The sequence below is a fragment of the Mus pahari genome, chromosome 18, assembly GCF_900095145.1.
Source record: "Mus pahari chromosome 18, PAHARI_EIJ_v1.1, whole genome shotgun sequence".
Taxonomy (NCBI): Eukaryota; Metazoa; Chordata; class Mammalia; order Rodentia; family Muridae; genus Mus; species Mus pahari.
In genome coordinates, this window is record NC_034607.1 from 23,669,446 (window position 1) to 23,694,286 (window position 24,841).

The window sequence follows — 24,841 nt, forward strand, 5'->3', positions numbered from 1 at the left end:
GAAAATGCAGAAAGGGAAACCTCAGGCACAAATGTGATCTCTCCATCACAACCCAGGGCTCAGGGCGCTATGAGAAAGAGAAGGTGGGAAAAATCTCCAAGGAGCAGTGTCTTCCAGACACAACAGGTCTGACAGGAACTCAGCAAAACTAGCAGAACGCACAGGTTAAAGGAAGACAGGGCTCCACTGCTGAGAAGGGCTGGCACTCCCACCACTAACCAAGAAGCTATGTCTAATTGACACCAGACGAAGGAAAATCAGCTTTCTCCATTGAAGGGCCCTGGGTTTATTAAGCAACACTTCAGGTCAGGCTCCATAGCTGGCCAACACAAAAAGAACTCTGGTATTTTTGTACACACTTTTCTTTGCTTGGGAGCATTCTTAAAAATCTTGTTTACGTCTATATTTTTGTTTCCACCTTTGTGGTTTTTCTGTGTGTGTGCTACTAAAAATAGAAAAGAACATTAAAGAACAGAAAAGAAAAGAGAAAAGAAAGGAAAGGAAAAGAAAGAAGAAAAGCAAAAAAGTTTCAAGGGAGCTGGGCGTCCAGCACTCGGGAGGCAGAGGCAGGCAGATTTCTGAGTTCGAAGCCAGCCTGGTCTACAGAGTGAGTTCCAGGACAGCCAGGGCTACACAGAGAAACCCTGTCTTGAAAACAAACAAACAAACAAAACAAAAAAAGTAAGTCTGAAGGGTCGGGGAGGATCTGAGGGGTGGGAAAAGTATGTATGTAAAACTTTTTCAGCTGGGTGGTAAACTTTGTTTTAATAAGAAAAATGTAACCTAAGGATGGGAGCATGGTCAGGGGTAGGGGACAGGCAGGTAATCTGGAAAGGGACAGGCCTGAGAGAACTGGGACCAGGAGCAAGGGGATACAGGTCACAGAAGTTCCATAAAGAACCACAGTGTCCACAGTAAGTGCAGGTTCCTTAATGCTTGTCCCATGAGGGGTCCTAGCATGTCTGAGGAGAAGCAGGGATCACCTGGGAAGTGAGAACCCTGAGAACCAGTGTTAGGTAATTCTGGTGTCCCCGAAGAATGTAGCTATACCTGCCTGGGTTACCAGAATAGCATTTCCATGTGTCATCAGCCACAGGGACTGCTGGTGTGACTGACCTAAGCACTGCCATCAGATTTCGTTTTCTTGTCCTGGAACTTGCTAGGTTGTCCAGGATGGTCTTGATCTAAGGCCTACCCACCACACCTGGTGGTCAGGTGTCTTAAAGTGGATTGTACAAGGTCACACAGGCAAAATGCCCACTCTGGATCCTAATTCTTGCATCTGAGAAGATGCGGGCCACAGGAATGGGCAAGTAGACAGGATTTGGAACCTGGATACAGGAAGCAGTCACAGCAGTCACAGTTTTCTGCTGCACCCTAGGCACTATAAACCTTTTCTGCAGTATAAGAAGCCCTCCAGCAAGCAGGACAGGTACAGTGGCAAACACTGGAGGGCAGAAATGTGCATTTGAGGACAGCCAGCCCAAAGAGGTTAGTCCCCTTAAAACACTACCCCAAACTTACCACCTTAGCCTTTTTAGGACACTGCTTGAGGGTAGAAAGCTCATTCTCAAGGCTGGGTGGCCATGCCCGCCATCCATCTCCTGAAGATTCCATCTCAGCACAACAAAGCTACGCCCACTTTTCACACTAATTGTATCCTCTCCCACCTCCCAGCACCCACAATGCCACTTCCTTTCTGTGGCTGAGAACTTCGGGGATGTTCTGGTAGTGGGCCCAGTAGTGTCTGGCTCATTCCACTGAGCATTATGTCCTTGAAGTACAATGTCCTGTCTGGTTTTGAAGTAGAGTCTTCTTACATAGCCCAGGCTAGCCTGAACTAGTTTTATCTCAGCCTTGGTGGTGGGATGACACGTGAACTGCTAACACCCTCTAGCACTGGAACTGCTGACATGCTCAGTCCGACCTGCTAAGCCGAGGCTAGCCTTGCCATTCTGTCAGATCAAATACAGCCCTGGAGACAGACCTTGTCAGGCCAAGCCTGCCTGATGGAGGGATGCAGAGTGCCCACATGACCAGAGCCCGAGGGAAAGGAGACTCAGTTGACTGAAGTGCTGGTGGCAAGGTGGGCTCTGGCAGACTGAGATATGCAGAGAGGCAGGTTTGGTGCCACTCAGCACTGGTGGATAGACATCAAGAGGACAGATGGTATCCTGGCCTCTGAGATGGCCGAAGACTGGTTTGGGTACCAAACTTGTGGCTTAAAGGACTCTGACTTCATAGCTAGCTAGTGGTAGGGTCAAGTACTAAAAAATAACCAATTAGACTGTCAGTCACCATGCAAAGACCTCTCACCATGTAAGACGTCACCAGTGCCATAGCCACAAGGGTTTGGATGCTCTCACTCCTGAACCTGTGCTCAAACGGGGAGGAACAAATCTAAAGATGGGTTATTCCGCTGGCAGAGCCTGGTCAACGACACTGCTTGAGAAGGTACATAGTGCCTGCACCATCAGGCTGTGGCCTTTCAAGGAGGCTGCTAGGGAAAGCAGCTCGGGCTTCTGTACTGGTCCTGGAGAAAGGGCAGCTGGCGGCTCTGCAGCTGCCTCTACCACCACTGCCTCTGAACTTTGATTCCAGCGCCGCCATGTCTGAGATGTGGGGCAGAAGACCTGGACCCTGAGCATGGGCCAAGGGCAGGACAGAGCTGCAGCCACAAAACAGGGTAGGGTGGAATGGGTCGGAGGGACGCAGAATGCCTGGCAGCAGAAACCTTGTCTTACGAACAGCAGAACAGGACTGAGTTTATTAGAAACACCAGGAGAGTGAGTTCACATCGACACTTGGCAGAACCTGTGACGGCTAGCGGTGCCACAAGTGGGAGGTGGCTGGAGTTGCAGTCTCTCTCTGCCTACTTGCAGCAGCAGGGTTTGGTCCAGAGCAGTTCAGTAGCGGCGGTTGAAGTGGGGGTGAGGGTGGGGGTTGGGGACTCGGCCACCCTGGTCCTGGCTGGCCATGCCACCACTTTCCAGTCTACCACTGGGCACAATATAGCCCTGGGAATGTCCACCGTGTGCAAAGCTGCCTTGCCTAGAACAAAGGCAGATAGTTTGCAAGGGCCATGCCTGCCACCTCACAGAGCACAGGGCTCTGTACAGCTCCCTCAGGATGCCAGCCCAACCAGGGTACACACATGTAGAGGGAAGAAAGGCAGTAGCAGACGCTGAAACCTTCTTACCCAGCCATGCCACCCCGGCCTGCTGCCACATGCCCATGCCCAGGTCCTCCTGCAAGGCCCCGCTCAGCACCTGCAGGAGAGAGACAGCTCTGTGGACTCTGCCCGCACGGTAGGCCTGGCGTTCACCCATCCCTTACAACCCCTTGGTACCTCGCCACCGTATGTGTTCATGGCCCGTCATGTTTGTGTCCACAGCACTGTGCCAGACAGGAACCTGCTGCTCCTCCAACTGTGAGCTGTGCTCCGCCCACTCTCGGCTGACCCTTTGCCAAATACAAGGTGACAAATGGCTGCCCCAGGTACACCAAAGATGTGAGCCCAACTCTAGGACATTTTCAAAATCAGACTGTGACCAGGGGTGGACAATGAGAACACCAGGTAGGGGAAGAACAATCTCCCACTAAGGCAGCCACACAGTAGGGCCACAAGAAGTCATAGTGGTCCACCCTTGGGCCTACCCACTACTGGAAACATGCTGACACAAACACATGGGCATGTGCTGGCAACATGATCCACAGCTGAAAGGGAGCACATAACTCCTTGCTTTACTGCCTGATGGGTAGAAAATGGGAATGTCCACAGTGTGAAATTCAACAGTAGACAGGAACACTGCCTCCAAACACACCACAGCATGGAAGGGTTTCAAGGACACGGTGCTCACTGAGATTAAGTGTATGTGTGCGTTTCTCCGTACGTGCTTGCAAAGCCACGGTGGTGGACTTGTGAGTGAAGCAGGCTGCTGGTGGTGTGTGCTTTCCAAATGAGAGCAGTATAATCCAGGCTGGAGTTAGGAGCTGGCAGCAGACAGTATGAAACAGGGAACAAGGAAAGTGCTGGGAGGCTAAGGCAGGAGGACCGTGTGGAAGCCGGCCTGTGTTCCACCTCAAACCACCTAACCACGAGTGCTCCTACTGCCTGTCAATGCATTGACAGTGGAGATTCACACCCTGTTGCCATCCACGGAACAGGGACAAAGTTCACACCTGCCATCATAGTCTCTATGGTGTAGCCAGGGATAGCAGGTGCTTTCACAGGTTCCCTCTGAGAGCACCCCAGAAACCCATCTCAGGTTCCCCCTATATAGAATACTTACCTGGGGGGAGGGGGCAGCCCTTGGCTTTCATTCAACTTCTTGTCAGAGCTGTAGCCATGCCAGCCATCTCGGGCATCCCAAGCATGGTGCTCCAGGAGCCTTTCATGGCTGTGCTGGTCATCTGGGTAGTACTGCAAGGCACACAAGACAGAGCATGGGTCCTGGGTCTCCCCACACACAGTGCTTGGCTTCTGTATTCTATCATGCCTCACACTGAGCTAAAGCCCGTGTCGCCTAGAAGTGCTACAAGGCTGGATGGCAAGCATGCCTAAGAGGTGGCTCTGCAGGGGATGGCATGGGCTGAACATGGTAGCTCAGCCTGTTCATAAACCACCAGGGCTCTCTTGGTAATTCAAGGCCAGCCTTCCTGACAGGTGATGAGGAAACATGCTCTGGGGGCACCAGGAGATATCTACTTCTAAATCCCTGTCTTGATCCAAGCTCATCCTGAAGGACCCCACCTCCTCCTTGGAGACTTGGGCCACGGTGTGTTGTCAGAACCCTAGCAACCAGCTAAATCAGATGGGGCAAAGCCTATGGCCGACTGCCCACAGTCCCCACAGGGCTGTAAAGCTGCCACTGCAATACAGTTTCCCAAGCTGAGTCTTTATTAGATGAGACTCAGAATGGAGTAGCACCTCTCCCCCACCTTACAGCGGGGTTACTGGTGGCTACTCTGACTTACCTGCCCATCCCGCTCCTCCACTCTGGTTCTGGACCCATCCCTCCTGCAAAGGGAACAGGGCACTGGTATGGCAGTGTGCAGGTGTGGGGGTAGAAGCAGAAGTCTCCCTTGGGGACAAGATCTGGCTTTTCCCTAAGCACTGGCTATACGCTAGGACACAGCACCAGGGATGGCAATGGTGGGTGGAAGGCTTTCCTCTGGAGGTGGAAACCAGGACAAGTGAGAAACCGAGAGACTGTCTAGGAGGTGCCCCAGGCAGGCTTTGCCACACATTCCCATCAAAGCACAGGGTTAAGATAGCTTGAAATACAGATAGTCTGGGGAGTCTGAGGAAGTCCTTGGGGAAAAAAAGGGACTACAGTTGGGGGAAGGCAGGTCCAGCCAGAGAGTTCAATGTCAGTGACCCCGCCCCCATTACAACCTGATTCCTCCTCCAGCATATGAAGGCTAGGCTGTCCTACCTAAACCAAGGGTCCACTGGGAGACATTCGAGGACAGTGGAGCCACCATGTGGATACTAAGAGTTAGGCACAGGGTGCCTGGTGTGGGTCCACCTGGTGTTAGACCTGGTATTCCCCAGTGCCACTTGTGGCTGTCCTGTGGAGGTCCCAGAAGCAATGAACTCTTCACAGAGAGCACAGGGACTCATCACCATGCACTAGATAATGTCTGGGGAGCTGGAGCTGGTGCAGGGGAACATGCTCACCTGTCTATGACATGCTCCTGGTAATGGCCACGATCCCGGTGATCAAAGTCATGGAAGCGGTGATCTGGCCGTGGAAAGTCTCGGTATCTGTCCTCCATGGCTGCACGCTTCCCTTCTGGCCAGTAGCCATCGTCTCTCCTGGTTTGCATTTTGCAAAAATACTTAATTCAAGGTGGCAGTAGCAGCAGCAGCAGCAGCAGCAGCAGCAGCAGCAGCAGCAGCAGCAGCAGCAGCAGCAGCAGCAGCAGCAGCATCCCACAGTTGCCAAGGGTACCTCAGGACAGAGGCAGGCTGTTGGGAGCTGACTGTCAGCAAGAACACTTGCATGAGCACAACAGTGGATCCTCAAGCCTCTCCGAGTGGCCGGGCAACACGAGGTGCTGGCCAACAAACAGCACCACAAGCCAACTGGGGAGAGGAGGGCAGGACTGGTATTGGTGCTCACCTAGCATCCAGGTCGTAGGGTCTGCGCAGTGCCCGCCGTTCCTGCTCAGCACGCAGCTGTTCTTGCTGCCTCCGCAGCTCCTCACGCTCACGCATAATGCGCTGCTGTTCCTTGCGCCTTTCACGCTCCACTCTCATTCTCTCCCGCTCTAGCCGCTCCCTCTCCAGCCTCTCCCGCTCCAACCGCTGCCGCTGGCACTGGAGCTGCATCCGCTCTCTCTGCAAGCGAGCCTTCTCCCGACGCTCCTGGAAGGCATCCAGACGCTGCTCCCGCTCTCGCTGCTCCCGCTCCCTGAACACAGGTGGCTGGAGCCTCAGTTGGTGGCCTGAGTGCTACCCATGCTCAGCCTCTGGCCTCCTGTCCAGATTCCAGAGGTCTTGGCTGAGTCCCTGCCCTCCCACCAGAGTCTGCAGAGGCCAAAGGTCCAAGTACAGCCAAGGCCTTGGTTTTCTCTGCCATGTGAGGGTCACTACCCTCACATTATCTGATGGTACTAGGAACTACTTCCAAGCAGACAGGATCCATGGCAGGTTACCACTAGAACCCTGCTCACCGTCGTCGCTCTGTCTCCCGGATTTCACGCTCCCTCTGCCTCTGGCGCTCCCGCTCCCGCTGCTCCTTGATCTTGTCGAATGACAATATGTCTCTCTTCTCCCTGCCCTCTGACTTTCGGTCTTGACTTTTGGAGCTCTGCTGACAAGAATAAAAAGTGAGAACCAAACAGACAGGGTGCTGTGGCTCCAACAGCAGCCGCAGCACAGTGCAGAAGGTCAGGGTCTCTCTGAGGCGTCACAGCCAGCCTGCCTAGATCCCAAGTACTAGGCTTTTCAGTATTCACCAAAGAGTAGTGACAGGTGCCACAGGACATCTAAAGTCAGGCTATTCTAAATCTTACAGAACTGCTTGGGGGATGGGCACTAGTAACATCAGCACTTGGAAGTGCAGCAGGATTAAAATTTCAAAGCCAGCCTAGGATACAGATTGCAGCAGAGTCCCTGCCAAAAATCCAACATCAGACCAGAGCCAACCCAGACCTTCCAGGTCAAAGGGAGGGTGTACCTCATGCTTAGACTAAGATTCTTCTGAACCTGTGGTACTTTTGTTTGTAGACGGGGGTTTCTCTGAGTAGCTCTGGTTGTCCTGGAACTCTCTGCAGACCAGGCTGGCCCAAATTCAGACATCTGCCTGACAATGCTTACTCTGTCCTTTGACCTGCTTGTGGCTTTCACACTGATGACGGGCTCGCCCTTGGACTTGTCCATCACGACTGTACGCTCCATGCCTCTGCTTCCTGCAGGGAAAGCACAGCCATGATGAGCACACGGGCACTCTATACCTCAGCCTTGTCTCCACAGCCCTCTTCAGTTATCAATGCTGTTTCTGCCTTGCAAACCATAACAAGTGTGTCCCTGATGAATGTATCTCCCAGCAATGGGCACATTTCCTCAGTGCGTGGGTGGCAAGCATGTCGTCCCATTTGTCCCCCAGGAGCTGGCTGGCGTTGCTGCACTGCCTTGCCCAGGCTGTAAGCACTGGGAGATGGTGGTGACTCTGGAGAGGATCACCACACAAAAAGCTGTAATTTCATTTTTTTAAGACAGAGCTTCTCTGTGTAGCCCTGGTTACTGGATCTCATTATGTAGACCAGGCTGGCTTTGAACTCAAGAGATCTGCTTGCCTCTGCCTCCTGAGTACCGGGGTTAAAGATGCCCAGTGATTTTAGCTTTATTTTAAACTCTTAGCTTTTGTTGTTGAGAGGAGTGTCTCTAGCTGCTGGTAAGGAGCCACCTGGCACAATACATTAGGAAAGGGAGCCACTGGTTTCAACAGAAGATGAAAACAGAGAGCCCCGTGCAAACTCTACAACAGGAAATACAATCAATCACTCTAACATGGAAGCAAACAGCATGAAATAAACACAAGAACTGGGGCCAGGTAGATGGCTCAGCACTGGCCCCGAGAACCAGAACCTAGAACCAGGAACCACTTGAATGCCAGCTGCAACTAGAGTTCAGTGAAAACACACAATACAGCACACTAAATTCACAAACCCAGCAGGAGCTGTCCCAGGAGGATGTGGGCTATCACTATCATCTTTTTCCTCATCTTAAGATGGGTTGGCCAAAATGTCCTTCCTGCCTTGGCCCTGGGAGCAGCCTGTGCTCTAGGGTTATCTACCATACCCTTCACAGGACAAGGACCCAGAAAAACTGGACGGCACACACAACCCTGTGTCCAATGATGACCAGCCCCAGGGCTGGCTTCTGCTGTAGAGCAAACCCCCTTTCCTCCTGTGTGGACAGGGCCTACCACTGGACTCCACTTTCAGCCTGCTGTACATCTGATGCTCTGATTTTGTGACAGGGGTTCACTAGGCTGTCCAAGGTGGCCTTGATCACAATCTCTCTGACAACAGTTCTAAGCAGTGGGGTGATGACCAGGGCCACTGGGCTTGATCCGCAGAACAGATCCTTCAGTTCCATCCCATGGTCTGCAGCTGACCCAGGCAAGTGACGACTCTTGCCTGCCTCCTGCCCACGACACCCTGAGCCTCATCAGGCCTCCATCTCTTCCACTAGCATCGAAGATGCTACTTACCTGATTTGGTGACTCGAGAATGACCAGCAGCTCCTGGTGTGAGCTCATCTTGATCTTTCTCCTTTTTAATGTCTTCTGGCCCTTTCTCCTCCTTTCTTTCCAGTTTTTCTTCCTTCTTGATTACGGTTCTGTTGAAAATAAGTCAGCTATAGCTCCCAGTGGTTTCCACAGGAGCCACCACAGCCCCACCCAGCAGGAAAAGGGAGGATCTGTGGCCTGCACCACTCCTGATCCCTGCTGGCAGCATAAAAAGCTGGCAGCATCAGGGCAGAGTGCTGCCGAAACTCAGCTCCTCAATGAAGCCAGAGGCTGGACTCAAACTCCTGATCCATCTGTCTTTAGATGCTGGGATGATGAGTATGTAACATCATACTTGGTTCTTCATATGCTATAGACAGAACTCAGGGCTTGCTACACTCCCAGCGAAGAGTTTGCTTTCATGTGTGAGTAGACCCACAATGTACACATGTAAGACAGAGGACAACTGGTTTTCTCTACCACGCAGATTCTAGTAATCAAACTCTGGCCATCAGGCTTGGTGGCAAGTACCTTATTAGCTGAGCCACCTTAAAAATATTTATACTTTTATAGAAACTCTTATAGAAAAATAATTTTAATCAAGCATAGTGGGTAAGCCTGTCTCTCTACCTTTTGGGAGACTAAAGCAGGATTTACCTAGGCATGGCCTTCTATCTCCCCAGAAGCACCGTCTCAATGGAGTGCTAGTACTGTAGGGTGGGTTGCATCTGCCTTCTGCATTTGCTAGAGGCACAGAGGCACACTGCTGTCTCTTCTCTTCTCAGCTGCCTCTTTCAGCTGCTGCCAAGAGCCTGAACTAACTTTTTATACACTCCCTTCTGCTCTGGGTGCCCTTGTTCTTTCCCCATTCTCCTTCCTCTTGGCATCTCAGCTGTAGATTTCCAATGATTCTGTTTAAACTCTATACATCCCTTTAAACTCTATACATCACACTTTCAGGCTTGCATATATGTCTGTTCTTAAATTTGTTTATTAATGAGATTCCGAGCCCCAAGAGGTTTTCCAGGTATCATATAATGGAAGAGTTTTGGTATCACTCATGATCTATTTACTCATATTTCTATTACCATACCTGAAGATGGCAGCACTAGAATAAGCCTCTGCATGCTGTGCCTGCCACCTGCCATGCATGCTTGGCCACATGGCTATAGCCAGGAGTCCCTAGATTGAGTCGTGACCTCACTTATGCTTTGGGGGACAGCTGCTGGGTATTCCCCAGAGCCTGCCTCCCCCACACTGGCCTCATGACCTGATGCTTGATCCCAGTGACACCGACATTCTCAGTGCTATGGCTAGTTGTTGCCATCCTCACTATGGGACTTGAGCACTCTGAGGCCTGTTCCTCAATGACCTGCATAGAAAGCCCAGCCCCACTTGTACTGACACTACCCATGTGACACCCAACAGCAGAGCCCTCCTGCCAAAATCTCCTCAATGGTGACAACAGAGACTGTCAGGCACTTGCCTCCAAGTCTATGCCTATTTCTGCTGAAAACATAAGCCAAGTCTTTTGGCAAAAGCAATCCTGAGGCTCTGGGCTCCAAGCTACTAAGGCATCTCAGGGTGCTATAGGGATGCATGACATACTGGGATATTTTCAAGGAAAAGAAAAAAAAAACAACAACAACAACAACAAAAAAAAACGGGAATACTTGGTATCTGTCAGGATAGGACAGATGACCTGCTCAAAGTCCATACTGTGACAACCAGCACTGCAAGCTGGGAAAGCTGGCGCATGTTTGGGCTAAGAGTTAGCCCAGGAAGCCCTTCCAAGTCTGGAAAGTTCTCATGGCTAAGAAGAAAAATGCTAAACATCTGTCTGGCTCTAGGCTTTGACTAAGGACTACATCGTCCCATGGCTACCAGCTAGGAAGTGGGGTGTACAAGGGCACTGGGTCCCCAAAGGACAGGGCTGCCACGTCACTGTACTTCTCCGTCTTGATCTTCACAGGGTGAGGCCTGTCCAGCCCTGGCACCTTCTCCTTTTGGTCACACACTCTCCTGTCTGCCGACTTCTTCTCAGAGGGTTCATTCTTGGCCTAGAATGTAAAGGGGTGGTGGTGACGGGGGGGCAACACAGCCCTGTTAATACTAGGGCCGACACCAACAGACACCTCACCTTCTCCACAGAGATCATCCTCCCATGTAGTTCAGTCCTGTGCAGGTGGCTGATGCATTTGGTGGCCTCATCTGATGTGGACATGGTCACAAATCCATAGCACCGAGCCCCAGGACTGCGGGCATTGGTGACCACCTTGGCTCCGATGACCTCCAAGGGAAAGAACGCACCTACATAAGGATGCATCTGGCCTCTGTCCCAAGACCACGGGGCTTACTATAGACCCAGCAACAGACACCTATAAGTGCTGTCGTCCTCGGCCCTCAGCGCTAGTTAGTCGACCTCTGGGTTCTAGAGACGCTTCACCTGTTAGAGCAGTTTGTTTTACGGTGACAAACAGTACTTGGAGCCAGTAGAATATCACATGGATAGATATGAAACCTAGTCAGACCCTGCATAACCAAAAGTGCCTGCTCAGTAGCACCTGACCCCTGCCAGGCCCCAGTTTCCTTGCTACGCCCTCTGAAGGCAGCAGCCACAGTACCATAGGGAAGGGCTGACATTCTGCAGACCTGGAGATTCTAGGACAAGGACAGGGAAGGGAAACTTAGGTGGGTTACAGGTGACATGAGAAAATGCAGAAGCTGTGAACTGAATGGTGGTACCTTGACTCAAGCATGGGGAGCTATACAGGAGGGACCTCACAGCTCAGACAGGACAGCCAGCAGCTGGTACACCTGCCTACATGGACAGGGGGTTATTGTGCCCAGCCACAGGTAACATGGGACAAACCTGGTAGATGCCAGAATCTGTTCAGCCAAGAAGTAGCCCAGTATGTAAGGAAGGTGTAGGGAGCCCCCAAACCACCTGAACTGAAAGAGACTGACTAGCACTGAATAGTAGAGACCATGGCAGAAAGTGCAATAGAATCTACCAGAATGACACAAAAGAACTGGGAAATACCAACCGGGGCTGGGGAGGTGAGGAAGGGCTGGGAACTTGGCACCAGTCCAAGGCCACAGAATTAGCACCTGCCTCAATCCCATGAAAACAATGATTTGCAGAGTTCCAAGAGGGTCTACAATATGAGTCCCTAATACAGGAGCAAGAAAAGCAGAGCCCAGAAAACCCAATGTGTTCCTCTGAAAACACTCCAAGACAGGGAGGGAGAAGGAACTGAAAATGTAGGGAGAAAAAGGCAGTGGGTAGTCAAAAAGGACAAAAATCAAGTGCAGCTGGACGGGGCGTGTCTGTCCACTGAAGAGCAAGGCTGCCCTCCTCAGTCAAGAAGCACAAGGGAGGAGGCCTGAGGGCAGGAAGAGCCTGGGGCTATGGGCTGCAGAGCTGAGCCTTTAGTGTCAAGCATCACTGCTAAAGTGAACATGGCAAAGCAGGAACTGGCAGCACCCTGTGCTCTGGAACCCGGGGCTGTACTCCAGCACAAGAACATCCCTTGCAGACATACACATGTGCTCAACAGCATCCAGAGAGTCAAACAACCAGAAGAACAATTGCACCAAAAGGTTTGAAATTCAGACAGACAGATGGGGCCTGGGGGCATAGTGCCCTGGGACCCAAGTGGGAGAGAAGAATGGCACCATGTGCCCTCCAGAACCCCAGGCACCAAGTATCTAACACAAAGAAGCATGTGTCCTGAAACACAACTTAAGTCAGGGCACCACCATCCAGTTCTGAGTCTGCATTTTCTCATATATTGGAGATAAGGGTGTGTGTCTAGATCCATACTGGCCTGCTGCACCCCTAGTCTGAGCCTTGGGAACACCCTTTGACCTTCGCCCTGCGGTCCTCATGCTCTGGCCTTCTTGAGACTTATGCAGACACATACACTCACCGGCTCTCAAGGTGTAAGTGCCTCTGTCCTACCACAGTGCATGGACAGTAGCCCCAAACACTCCAAAACTAACTATGGTCTAAGAGTCTGTCTGGGGACACCGCCTGGAGTAGGGATGACAACCGCTGAGGGTGGGACAGGTGGCTAGGCCTGTACCCAGGGATAATGAAGAATTCTGCAGTGACCACACCCATGCCCAGGCACTTGCCCAGAGTACTGTGTGTCCCACTGCTCAGACTCATTTATCGCAGGGTAGTCTCTTCTGTCCCCAAGGGCCTGAGGGAAGTTCTCAAGTGTATCCCCTTGAGAATTGGACCCAGTCTCCTGTTCAAGTTTCCAATGCTTCAGGCTGAAGGATACAGAGTCCAACAGCTTGATAATTGGCACACAATAATGTTGTCTGGGCTTTAGTCTCAAAAGGATTTTGCAGAAGGAACTGTCCTCACATGGTCCTGAGAAGAGCCAAAATAGAATGAATCTACTCTCTGCTGGAACCTGGGTGCTCTAAGCACAATGTTGCCCAGGATGAAACTGATTCTCATGTCTCCATGTTAGGAATGCCGAGATCTACTTTATGTAGTACTGGGTATGAACCCCAGGAGACTTCCTGACTGCCAAAGGGGAGCACTCTACAAATTCATCTCTTCCCACAGGCCTCAAGTAGTAGTACAAGCCTGTTACCACAGCTGTCCCACATGTGGAACTCAGTATGACAGGGCAGGGGAGCGGGGAGTGGTGGTCTGAGTCTTAGACTAGCCTGGTCTGCACAGTGAGTTCCAGGCCACCAAGGGCTACAAGAGCCTTCCGCATGTTCAAACCAAGAGGGTGGGTCCAGTCAGTGACAGAGCACATCTCAAGCATGCATTAAGCCCCAGGTTCCATCTTCAGCATGAGCAAGAGAAAATATGAACATCTGAGGAAATGGAGACTAAAAGCTAGGAAGCTAGATGCCTTTCCAACCCCACCTTGCTAGCAGGCAGATGTAGGGTGCCCTACCTTCCCATGCTTGCTGAAGAGGCTCTTGAGGTCAGCAGCACGGGTGCTGGAGGACAGCCCACTGACCCACAGGTTCCTTCCTGAGCTACAGCTGGCACGGCCTGGAGAGAGGAGGTTATCAGCGCCATTGCGGCAGGACCTATCCCCATGGGGCATAAACTGGAAGATTCCCTTGCCATGCATGAGTATGAAGGTCAAGGGTCTTCCTCAAATAATTTTCTACCTTACTTCCCGATACACAGTACAATGAACCTGCAGCTCACGGTTGTCTGCATTGGTGGAGTAGTGAAACTGTGCTCCTCCTGCACCACCTCCCCAGCACTGTGGTTCCAGGGATGCACATCTGTTTAGCTTTCTACACGGCACCAGGGATAAATCAAGAGTCTTTGGGCTCACACTGCAGGCACTTTACATGAAGCCAGCAGGCTCTTCACTCAAGAAATAATCAAGAGTAACACCCTCCATGGCAGAGAAGCCTTGGAAAGATGGCTCAAGGGGTCTTATAGATGCCTCCTTGTCACTTACAGAGCAGGTGTTCCTGTCTAGACGTCTACCATGATGCACAACACAGAACAACACACACAAACAATCAGAATGTTGACAGTGGTTCAGGGAAGTGCCATGTGCATGGACAATTGGCACATGTGGCAGCCTGGAGCCCATCCCCTCCCTGGGTTACCACATGGCAACAAAACAAGGGAGGCCTACCTTTTTCATCTTTAATGACTGGCTTTATATCTTGTTCTTCCTTAACAGAGCTAGAGACAAAAATGAACGTTACTGCAACACAGAAAAGCTAAAGTGAACGAATTTTACAATAGAAATGTGCTCAAGCTGAATACCTACCAGGGAATTAGGCTCACATTAAACTGACAGACACCTTTTGTAAGTTTATGTTGAAAAATCTGACCACATACAATGTCAAATCCCTATAGAGCAATTCAGCTTAGCTGACGATACCAGTCATCAATTTAAGAACCCAACCATGGCAGGTTGAGTAAGGGAAAACCAATCACCCATTAAATATATGCAGAGACATGGAGCTGCCTGAAGGAGCTAGCTGGGCAGTGTGGCTGCCGACTGCAGGCTCTAACAGCTCATGTGTGTCCTAGTGACAATGAAAGGAGATAGCGTCTGGTCTAGGACTGAGAATCAACAAACCTCATTTTCTGATCAGCGCCCTCACTGGCTGAGGACTCTTTAGGAGGCGCAGGGACGTCATTACAAGCGTCAAAAGCAAACTTCTTCACGTCGTCTTTGCTATCTTGGGGCTCAGGGCTCAGGGCTGCCGTGGGCGCTCGCACCAGCTCCTGGCTGGTGGCCTCCGGGAGCTGGGCAGCCGTGCTACTCTGTTCAACTGGCTCCTCTTGCCCTACAGGCTCGCGGTCCATCCCAGTGCCTCCGCCTGTGCCCAGGGCTTCTGCCTGTGCCTGATTCTTCCGCCTTCGTTTGCGCTTCCGCCTGTGCCGAGTATCTCCACCTCCACCTGGCGCATCTGCCAGCTCCCTTTTCACTACTGCTAACAGGGCGTCTGCCTCGCTCCACTGACATTGAGTGCTTGGAGACTCAGACTTGCTGCTGCTGGCCAAAGCTAAATCTCCCTCCTCTTCCTGCTCTTCTTCTTCTTCCTCTTCCTCTTCCGGGTGGCCGCAGCTCTCAATTAGGTCCTCTTCCTCCACCAGCTTCCTGTCTGGCCCCACGCTACTCGTGGCCTGGGCAAAGGGCTGCTCCAGCTCCGAACCTTCTTCTTTTACTGGCTCAGATTTACAAGTTTCCCCCAAAATGTCGAGTATTTTCTCATTTTCTACGGATTTAACAGGAATAGAATGGCACAAGGTTTAATCACCAGGGAAATAAAGCAATCACAACTGCGGCTCGGGCGCTGCGGCCCTGCTCACACGGACAGAACTGCTGGCTACACAGAGATTGGAAAACCCGCTACACAGCGCCTGCACCCTACCTGCGCCCACGGCCATGGCACCCCCAGCCTGCGCTAGTGGCAGAGGTGGGCCCCCCCCATACTTCTACCCTACAATCACAGTGCAGCTTCCACAGCTTTCTTCAGAGGTTCTGTCATGCCTGTGTCTTCCATCACGCACATTCCTCCTTCCCAATGTCCACAGTGCTGAAGCCATGGCAGTCACCATTTACTGAGGAGCTTGCTGCTCTCAGCTTGATGGATTCCGCGCGGTCAGTACCATAGTCCAAGGCTACTGAACCGCTCTTCACCTTTAGGAACATGGCAGTCCATAGGGGCTGAGGATGAACATCTTGGCAGAGACCCGCTTATCTTCTGGCATTGGTGGCTTCCGGGGTAAGTCCCCTACCACAGCCTCAGCCTGCCTTAACTGCCTCAACCCCATGACTTTTGCTTGGTAAGGTATCACAAGATCTGTCTTGTGTGTGGACTCACTGCCTCACCTTGTGGCCACTTATAGCCACTCTGCATAGCCTGATGCAAGTGGCGCATCTGCCCCCAAGACTGCCTTGGGCTGCCACAGCACACGCACAGATCTGGTGATACAGTGGGTTTCCAATCTCTGATCCTGTGCGATTGGGATGGTCCACCATGGGGTGATTTATGAAACCATAACACAGCTGAGAACAGACAGGACTTAAGTGCGAGCAGCAGGGGCGCAAACTGCACTGTTGTGCCTGTCTCAGCAGTACCTGGTTCCATGGGGGCTTCTTCATCAGCCTGTTGGAGAGAGAATAGAAGGGTATACATCACTCCAAATAACACAGCCAAAGATCCCATGCACACATCTATCACCAAGGCCTCATCCACTCAGGCTTCTCAGAGGACACCTTGAAAAAGTGCTCGTGCACCAGGCTGAAATACTCCTCTGGGTCTGAAACTGAACCCTATTCTACAAAGTAGCTAATGGCAAAGATACAGAGAGACTAGGTAGTGATCACCTCACCTAGTGAGCTTAGGACTGGAGGAAGCCTGCCTGCTCACCCAGGACAGTGGCTGTACTCCCTGCACCAGCCTGGGACCTCATAGCCCTCAGCATAGGCCATCTCTGCACACCAGAAGCTCTACCCCTTATTGCTTCAGGGCTACTACCACACTGAGTTCATCACTGAACTCAGCAACTCTAACTCCAAGCCTGGATTTCTCTGGGAACCACCCAGGCACTTACAGAACCCAGCTGCCTGGCCCTTTGGCCCCACCTCACAGTACCTCCACAACCCATGTGCCAGCCTTCAAATTCAGGCTCCAGTTACCATCTGTACTACACTGTAAGGTTAGAGGTGACTGGACTACAGGGTTCTGGCTCCATCAATGGTTCCTTCTTTTGGTGGATTGTGCACATACAACAGGAAGATACTGGCCGGGGAAGGAGAGGCCTCTGTTGTCTTTTCCTCCCTCTGCTCCCTGCCACTATGAAGGGGAGCAGCCTCCTCTGGTATACTCTCCCACTGCCATAATATTCTGCCTCCTCTTAGACATACAGCAAGTCACCTGACCTTGGACTAAAGTCCCTGGAACTGTAAAGCCAAGGTACAAGTGCTCACCTAACTATCCCTCAGGCATCTGCCACAGGGTAACCAGCCAGTATACCTGTGCTCTACACACACACACACACACACACACACACACACACACACGCACGTGCATGTCTCCTCTGGAACATCAGTGTCTCCTATATATACTGCAAGAACCACAGGGAGACTCCACTCACCAGAGCTACTTTAAGGTCTGACACAGAAGCTTCCAGAGTGTTCTTGAAGACCTCCTCATTCACCTGGCAAATGAATCAGAACACGACTTCATGGAGGCCAGAGTTGTGAACTCTTTAGCCTGTACCTCACAGCTTCCTATACAACCTATGTCCACTCCTCACCAGTGCCCATTACTGTGTCAGCTCGGCTAAGAGATAGCACAGTCACCCTTCACTCCAGGCTGAGGCTCATGGCAGCTCTCGGGTGTGTGCTGGCTGAGTGAGGACATTGACTTTCCTGGCCATTTCTAAGTTCAGGAGACTCACACCCCCAACAGGTGCTACTCCAGCTCTACTACCTCAGGTTTACCCTTACTTATTGCTGTGTGCACGCTCGGGTGTGTGTGTGTGTCTGTGTCAGAGGACCACTTGGAGTTGTTGCTCTCCTTTCACCCTGGGATCCATGATAATTCCTGCAGCCCAGAGAGCCTCCACAGGGCCACACACTCAGAGTATGCTGAGCAGAGGTCCTCCAGTTTACCCAAGACCCACTGGATGTTCCTACATTCCCTGACCTCAGTTGAGGCTCAATTTCAGCAAGTCCCTCAAGAACAAAACCACAATACCACTGGAATCAACTAGCTGTGAGCATCATGCAAAGCCACCCCGCAGAGATTTGGGTTGGCCTCAGGTCTTCAGAGCAGAGAGCAGCACCACCAGGTAACAGACTGGTCTGTTGAGTGTTTCCAGAGCAGTTAAAAGCTCTTGTGACCTGAACAGCCTTCATGCCACCCATACACCCATCTCTCCTGTGAGTCCATAGCACTCCCTGCACTATGCTACAGCAGTGGCCACTGGCCCACAGTCCCTACCAGGGATTAAAATTGGGGTCTGTTTCTACCAGGGCCTGGGTAGCCATGATGCTGAGCCCCTGGGACCGCTGGCACACAGGTGGCTGCAAGTTACCTACAGCATGCTTCAGGAGCTGAGCTGGAAGCTGTCCCAGCTGCGCGGCCACGTACTCTTTACTGTCATCAAAAGCATGAAGAATCTGGTTGACGGTGTCGGCCTTCCCCAGGCAGGGCACACCGAGATCCTCAGCCTCCATCCCATCTGGCACACATGTATCCATGGTGTCCCTGTCTTGTGAACTCTGAAGAATCACAACCCCATCCTGTGAGGGGAGTGAGGATGTCAGTCACCAAGCCCCTGGGGCATGGGAAGGTGTGCCGCCCCCAGGCCCAACACACCTGCCCATCTCTGGAATCTTCCTCCAGGCCGTTGTCCTCGCTGCCCTCCTCCTCCATCTTGGATCCTAGTTATAGAATAGTGCCATTTGGGTTAGAAACCAGAGTCAGCCTCAATTTGTTGACAGGGGACAATACAATTCCATGTTGTTAGCTATTTGCCCATATTGCAGGGACTCTTGTCTCAGTGGGTGTCTAAGCCAAGGCTTCAATCACCATAGCAAGGTGCTCAGACTTTGCATAAAAATAGCTTTATGAGAGCTCATATTTGGGCTGGTGAGATGGCTCAGTGGGTAAGAGCACCCGACCGCTCTTCCGAAGGTCCGGAGTTCAAATCCCAGCAACCACATGGTGGCTCACAACCATCCGTAACAAGATCTGACGCCCTCTTCTGGAGTGTCTGAAGACAGCTATAGTGTACTTACATATAATAAATAAATCTTTTTTTTAAAAAAAAGAGAGCTCATATTTGTCCCAAACAAAACACCTCAAAAAACAGAGGGAAAAAAAGCTAAGCTGGTCTGTGCCTAGCTGTGCCTCCCCATCACACCAGGCAACAAACACTTGAGAATGGAAACTTCCCTGCTAGTTGGGCTGGACTATGCAAGCCTGTGGGGCACCTGCAGTGCTGTCTGAACACACTGCGACTGTAGATGGGGTCTACTTGCATTCTGGTCCCTGCCTGCATGCTTACTCTGCAACTTAGCACTGGTCTTGTGTGGTATATGCACAGCTGCGCAGGGGTGCTCTGAGTCAACAACGGGTCTTCGGTTGTTACCCATATTATTTCCTAGTACAGGGTCTCACCTGTACCTCACCAGTCAGCCTGAAGCCAACTGAATCAGCCTGGCTAGTCGACTACCAAACCCAAGGGACCCTCCTGTGCCTACCTCCCCACCACTGTGGTTATGGATGCACACTTGGTTTCCCATGGTTACTGGGGATCTGAGCTCAGTCCCACACTCATGTTTCTGTGGCAAGAGCTCTGCTGATGGAGCCCCCTCAGCTACACAACTGTTTGGGGGCAAATATGCAGTACACAGAACACCACTAAGGGTTTTGTGAAAGAAAACAAACTCTGCAGGGGTGTCTTACTATACCAAGGAAGACAGAAGGCAGCTCTTTAGAGTTACTCAAAGCTTGCCACCTGGAAGGAGGAGGGAGCAGCATCAAGTGTAGCCTCTTGTAGTTGCCATCTTTGCTGATGGATATGATTACCATGCAATGCTCAGGTTGCTTCTTCATTTCCTCAACCCTCCACCCCTGGCATCACATAGGACTTCAACACTACCACAGTGTAAACACAGTGGGTCCTCAAATCCGGAGGCCTTCTGTCCTTCTGTTTTATTGTTTCAACAGCCAACACGTCAGACAACTTCCAAACACTGAATACTGGGAAAGTCCTAAAACCACAAACAAAACCTGAATATCGTCTGCTAAAAGAACAGTTGTCAAAAAAAAGAACAGTTGTCTGGGAAAATTGATCAGTGGTTAACATGGACTCTGAACTCAGTCCCCCAGCACCCATGTAAATGCTGGGTGTGGTAATATCTGCACTGTCATCCCAGGGCTGGGGAGGTGCAGACAAAGTGCTGAGCACTGAATTAGCAGCCCCAGGCCAGTGCATAAAAGCCCTTGCCAGGCGAGATTCGAATGACAGATGCCAGGTATTGGGACACTTTGTGTCCAGTTCACTGTGCTGTGTGGGGAGATTATGAGTCCTTTAGGATACGATACTGGTCCATAACCTTCACAATGCTGTCACCTTTTAATATCGTTTCTCCTGTTGTGGTGACCCCAAACCATACAATTATTTTCATTGCTAGTTTGTAGCTGTAGTTTTGCTACTGTTATGAATTGTAAATTACCTGTTTTCCAATAGTCTTAGGTATTAGGTAACCCCTGGGAAAGGATCATTTGATCAGAAAGGGTTGTGACCCACAGACTGAGAACTACTGGTTTAGGAAGAGGTGGAACCTTGCTAAAGGAAGTCTGTCATTGTGAGAAGCTCTGAGAGCCTCACTTCATTTCTGTTCTCTTGGCTTCCTGTGCATGGATGGAAACATAACCATCCAGCTTCCTGATCCAGCTGCCCACTGGCATGCCATCCCCAACATTACCAACTCTCCCTTTGAAACCAAATGGCCAAGTTCAACCCACAGAATCAACTGTATAAAGCTGTCCTCTGATACCTCATGTGGGTCACCACAGTTATTAAAATGTTAAAACAAAAGCGGGGGTTGGGGGGATGGAGGAGGGGTTAAAAGGGGTATGAGATGGGCTCAGTAGGTAAAACAGTTGCTGCCAGGCCTGACGACCTAAGTCTGATTCCTGGGTCACACACAGTGGGAAGAAAAGGCTCCTAGATAGTCCTCTCTGGCCTCTGTGCTTACACTGTGCTATTATGTGTGTGTACATGCACATACACACACTAAATAAAATGCAAACCCACAAAACTAGTTAGGGTAGATATCATCTGAGAAATGCTGGGGAGGTGGAGACAGGAGGATCCTTAGAGTGGATGGTCAACTAGCCAGGCTGAATCAGCAGGCTCCAGGCCAGTGAGAATCTACCCTATGAAATAACATGGACAACAACTGAGGTTAACCCACTGTTAACCTTGTACCTCCTATATGTGCACACCAATCCACAGATACAGAAAGAAACCTCAACTTTTAAGAATCCTCAAGACTTTCACTAAATATCCAAATCCTGGCCAAGACCATAGATGAATGGCTAGGCAGTGCCTGGTGGACCTGGTTAAATTCTCAGAACCAGATAACCCCTACGGTTCTCAGAGCAGTTCAGCCGGAGAGTGGGACTCTGAATACTCAAGCCCTCTGTGGTGGGCGCAGTACCTTCATGGGACGTAGAAAGGATGCATCAATGGTTGTTTAACATCAGCACAAGGGACATATTTATTAGCCAATTCAACAAGAATTACACAGGTCAGAACTATTCTTTGTGCAGTGATTTCACCTGCATTTGAGAGGGTCTGGAACAAATGCAGGGCTTTCTGCACACTGCGCAAACACTTGCCCACTCCAAACCCCTTGTTTGAGCCAGCCCCACTTGTGAGAGGGAGTGACTGTGACTTTCCTGAACTTCTTCCTTCCCACTTTGCCAGAAAGCAGTGCTCAGAGAACCACTAACTTAGTGTCTCCTGGGCTAAAACCCCATTCCTATCATCACAGAGCCTCTGGCCTGGCCTGGAAGCCATGGGCTAGCACATCACACCAAACACCACATTCTTGAGCACCTCCAGAGGTAGACAGGCACAGCTCTGCCCAAGGAGGCACCCTCTCGACCATGCCAGACCTCCCCCAGGCTCATCTGACAATGCTGCCCACTGATCTGCTTGTATCAGGCAAGTGTTTGCAACACAAGCAGCCAGGGCTCTATATTAGGCCTCCAGGGTAGTACTTTTTAAAAAATGATTATGGCTGTCTCTGTGAGCACAAAGGTCAACTTTTGGGAGCCAGTTGTTTCTTTCTGGTCTCAAGGATCAAACTCAGCAGCTTGTACCTTTGGTAGCTGAGCCTTTTCACTAGCCCTCAGTTATTGGCTTGGGTTTTTTTGTCTTTTGTTTTTTTCAGGACATGTTTTCTCCGCCTGGCAGTGGTGGTGAACGCCTTTAATCCCAGCACTTGGGAGGCAGAGGCAGGTGGATTTCTGAGTTCAAGGCCAGTCTGGTCTACAGAGTGAGTTCCATGACAGCCAGGGCTACACAGAGAAACCCTGTCTTGAGAAAACAAAACAAAAAAACAAAAGACAGGTTTTCTCTGCATAGCCCTGGTTGTCTTAGAACTCACTTTGTAGACCAGGTTGGTCTCAAACTCAGAGATACGACTTCTGTCTCCAAAGTGCTGGAATAAAGGCATGCACCACCATATCTGGTCCTTAAGAGTCTCATGTAGCCAGGCCAACCTGGAATTGGCCATTATCCTGCCTCAGCCTAGAATGCTGATGAAAAGCTGTCCTCGAAGGCACTGGTAAAACCTGACTTCAGGGCAATGGGCAGATGGCTCAGATGGCAAAACATTTCCTGTTGTGAGCTTGGGGGCCTGGGCTCTATCCCAGCACCTGTGAAGAGCTGGGCATGAGGGTACTTGTAATCCTAGTGCTGGGGTTTGAAGATCAGCAGTCCACCAAATCACTGTGTAGACAGGCTGGACAGATGGATCAGCAGTTAAGAAAGAGCACTAACTGCTGTCATACAGGATGGGCTTCAGCTCCCAGGAATCACATGGAGACTGGTAACCATTCCTGATTCTAGTTCTAAGGGGTCCAAGACCTGCTTCTGACCTCTGTGGGCACCAAACACATGTGCATTCACATGTAGGCAAACACGTAAACACACACACACACACACACACGAACACAGTCGCACGCACAAGAAATAAACCTTAAGACACAGTGCGACACTATGGCTGCCCTACACATACACACACACACACACACACACACACACACACACGCACATCTAAGTATGCACAGTACACATACACAGAGCAGTTACGCGTCTTGACACCCAATCCCTGGCCCAGCATGAAGCGCCTTTGGGCAGTTAGTTACCTTTGGTGTTTCTCTTTACAGCCCTCTTGCTCGCAGCTCCCCAGCTGATTCCAACCTCCTCGGGTTCTTGTCCTTCCTCCTTAAATGCCTGATGGGAAAAAGTATGGATTTTTAAATAAAGTTATCTTTTAGGAGGGGTTGGCACAAAGTGGTCTTTAAGTAGCAACTTTGCAGTTGCAAGTGTTCACAATCTGGCTTCAGCCCACATCTAGCAGCCAGCTCCCCTTCCCTGTTCAAGGCCCAAAACCTAGAGAAAGGGAGGCTGAAAGCTTGGGTTGCAGAATCAGTGTCAGCAGGTTGTGGTCATACACCATCTGGCACCTTGTAGCCCTAGATATAATCCCCAGCACAGACAAAATAAAATAAAATAAAATAAAATCCAAGTATTACCCCCAAATCAGGGTTGGTGACTGCTTATCTTGTGTGCTCCTTCATCAAATACAGGGATGATGGCAGGAAACCTGGCCTTGATTCAGGCAGGGCAAAGAGCTGAATGAGGCGCTCAAAAGACCTTCCATAGCAAAGCAAACCTCTAATTCCAGCATTTTGGAGGTGAAAGTGGGGGGGGGGGGCAGGAGAACAAGAGCTCAAGGCTAGTCTGGGCTTCACAACAAGTCCAAGGCCACACTGGGCCACAGCAGCTCTCCAAAATTAAGTTTTGAGGGGGGAGGGCACTGATTTTTGATAAGGAAAAACAACATAGGCTGAGGAAGAAAGCGCTGGCAAATTTTCCCTCAAAGTATTCTGGCGCCTTCCATTCGTAGCCAATCAGAAGTACCTAACCCTCAAGGACCCTGTTCCACAGAGGCAAGCTTGTTTTAAGAGCTGAAGGGCACTAGACAAGACTTCTTGTCTAGGGGGAGTTAAGTGACATCTCACGCTGACTCGAGATGACAACTAGGCTCCAAGGCCAGGGAAGCGCGAGGGGACCAGAACTGGGTCTGTGCAGAGGCACTGGGCAGAGCCAACCGTGGGGGTGCCTGACAGATTCCCCAAAAGAGTAAAACTGAGGCGGGGGAAAAGACAACTGCAGATGCAAGGTCATTATGGAAACGTGCCCGGGGCCACCCTATTACTCAACAAGGCCCGGCTTCCTGCAAACCCCGGGGCAACTGGGAAGCGAGACACAGAGAGGGGCAGCGACTGGCCAAGGTCACACAGCCTCGGCTCCTTCGGGGACTGACAGCACAGACCGAAGTCGGGAGCTCGGGGAGGGAAGGCCCACCGAGTCTGCACGAGCAGTTCCGTGCCCGGGTCCACGGCGCCACCCGGGTCCCCTCACCTTCCTCAGCCGCTCCATCAGCACGCTCTTGTTGCCTCCGGTATCCAGGTTCCGCTTCTTCAGCTCCGCCCTCAGGTCGATCACCCGCAGGTCGCTGAGCCGCCGCGTCCCACCCTCCGAGGCGACCGGGCCAAAGGCGGGATCGCCCGACCCGGTCCCGGGTTCCGCCATCCTCGCTTCCGCGACTTCCCAACTCACTCCGGAACCCCCTACGCTCGCTGGCACCGGCTGCGGCGGCTCGGACGGAGTACAAAATGGCGCTGCCGAAGAGGAAAACGCACTCGCTTCCTCCCGCCTCCCTTTGCGGCTGCGCAGGCGCACAGCCCTGACGTACCTCCTTAGGTCGCACGCCACAGCAGTCTCGAGCCTCGCGGGTACAAATGCACATGCGCAACCG

The 24,841-nt window shown here is 51.3% G+C and overlaps 1 protein-coding gene across 2 annotated transcripts; it reads right to left on the bottom strand.

Annotated features, from left to right (window-relative positions):
- Window positions 1–686: 686 nt before the first annotated feature.
- LOC110335670 (scaffold attachment factor B2) lies at window positions 687–24,801 on the bottom strand. 2 transcript variants are annotated; one of them, XM_029531209.1, is made up of 21 exons: window positions 24,445–24,801; window positions 23,163–23,250; window positions 18,591–18,655; window positions 18,311–18,514; window positions 17,362–17,424; window positions 16,343–16,370; window positions 14,834–15,476; window positions 14,381–14,430; window positions 13,673–13,773; window positions 10,885–11,034; window positions 10,695–10,804; window positions 8,727–8,854; window positions 7,328–7,419; window positions 6,682–6,821; window positions 6,129–6,419; window positions 5,684–5,821; window positions 4,978–5,020; window positions 4,293–4,423; window positions 3,350–3,462; window positions 3,200–3,269; window positions 687–3,051 (listed from the first exon to the last, which is right to left on the bottom strand). In XM_029531209.1, the coding sequence occupies exons 1-21, from the start codon at window positions 24,613–24,615 to the stop codon at window positions 2,907–2,909; spliced, it is 2,964 nt and encodes a 987-aa protein (XP_029387069.1). In that variant the 5' UTR covers window positions 24,616–24,801; the 3' UTR covers window positions 687–2,906. The 2 variants fall into 2 exon arrangements, with proteins under 2 accessions (XP_029387069.1, XP_021073623.1); XM_021217964.2 differs by having other exon boundaries at window positions 688–3,051; window positions 6,682–6,818.
- Between the last annotated feature and the right edge of the window lie 40 nt (window positions 24,802–24,841).

Coding starts and splice junctions, on each gene's coding strand:
- LOC110335670 (XM_029531209.1), bottom strand. CDS start 24,615: ATGGCGGAACCCGGGACCGGGTCGGGCGATCCCGCCTTTGGCCCGGTC. Junction 18,656..23,162: donor TGTAAAGAGAAACACCAAAG/GTAACTAACTGC, acceptor TTCTATAACTAG/GATCCAAGATGGAGGAGGAG. Junction 6,420..6,681: donor CGGGAGACAGAGCGACGACG/GTGAGCAGGGTT, acceptor ACCTGTGTTCAG/GGAGCGGGAGCAGCGAGAGC.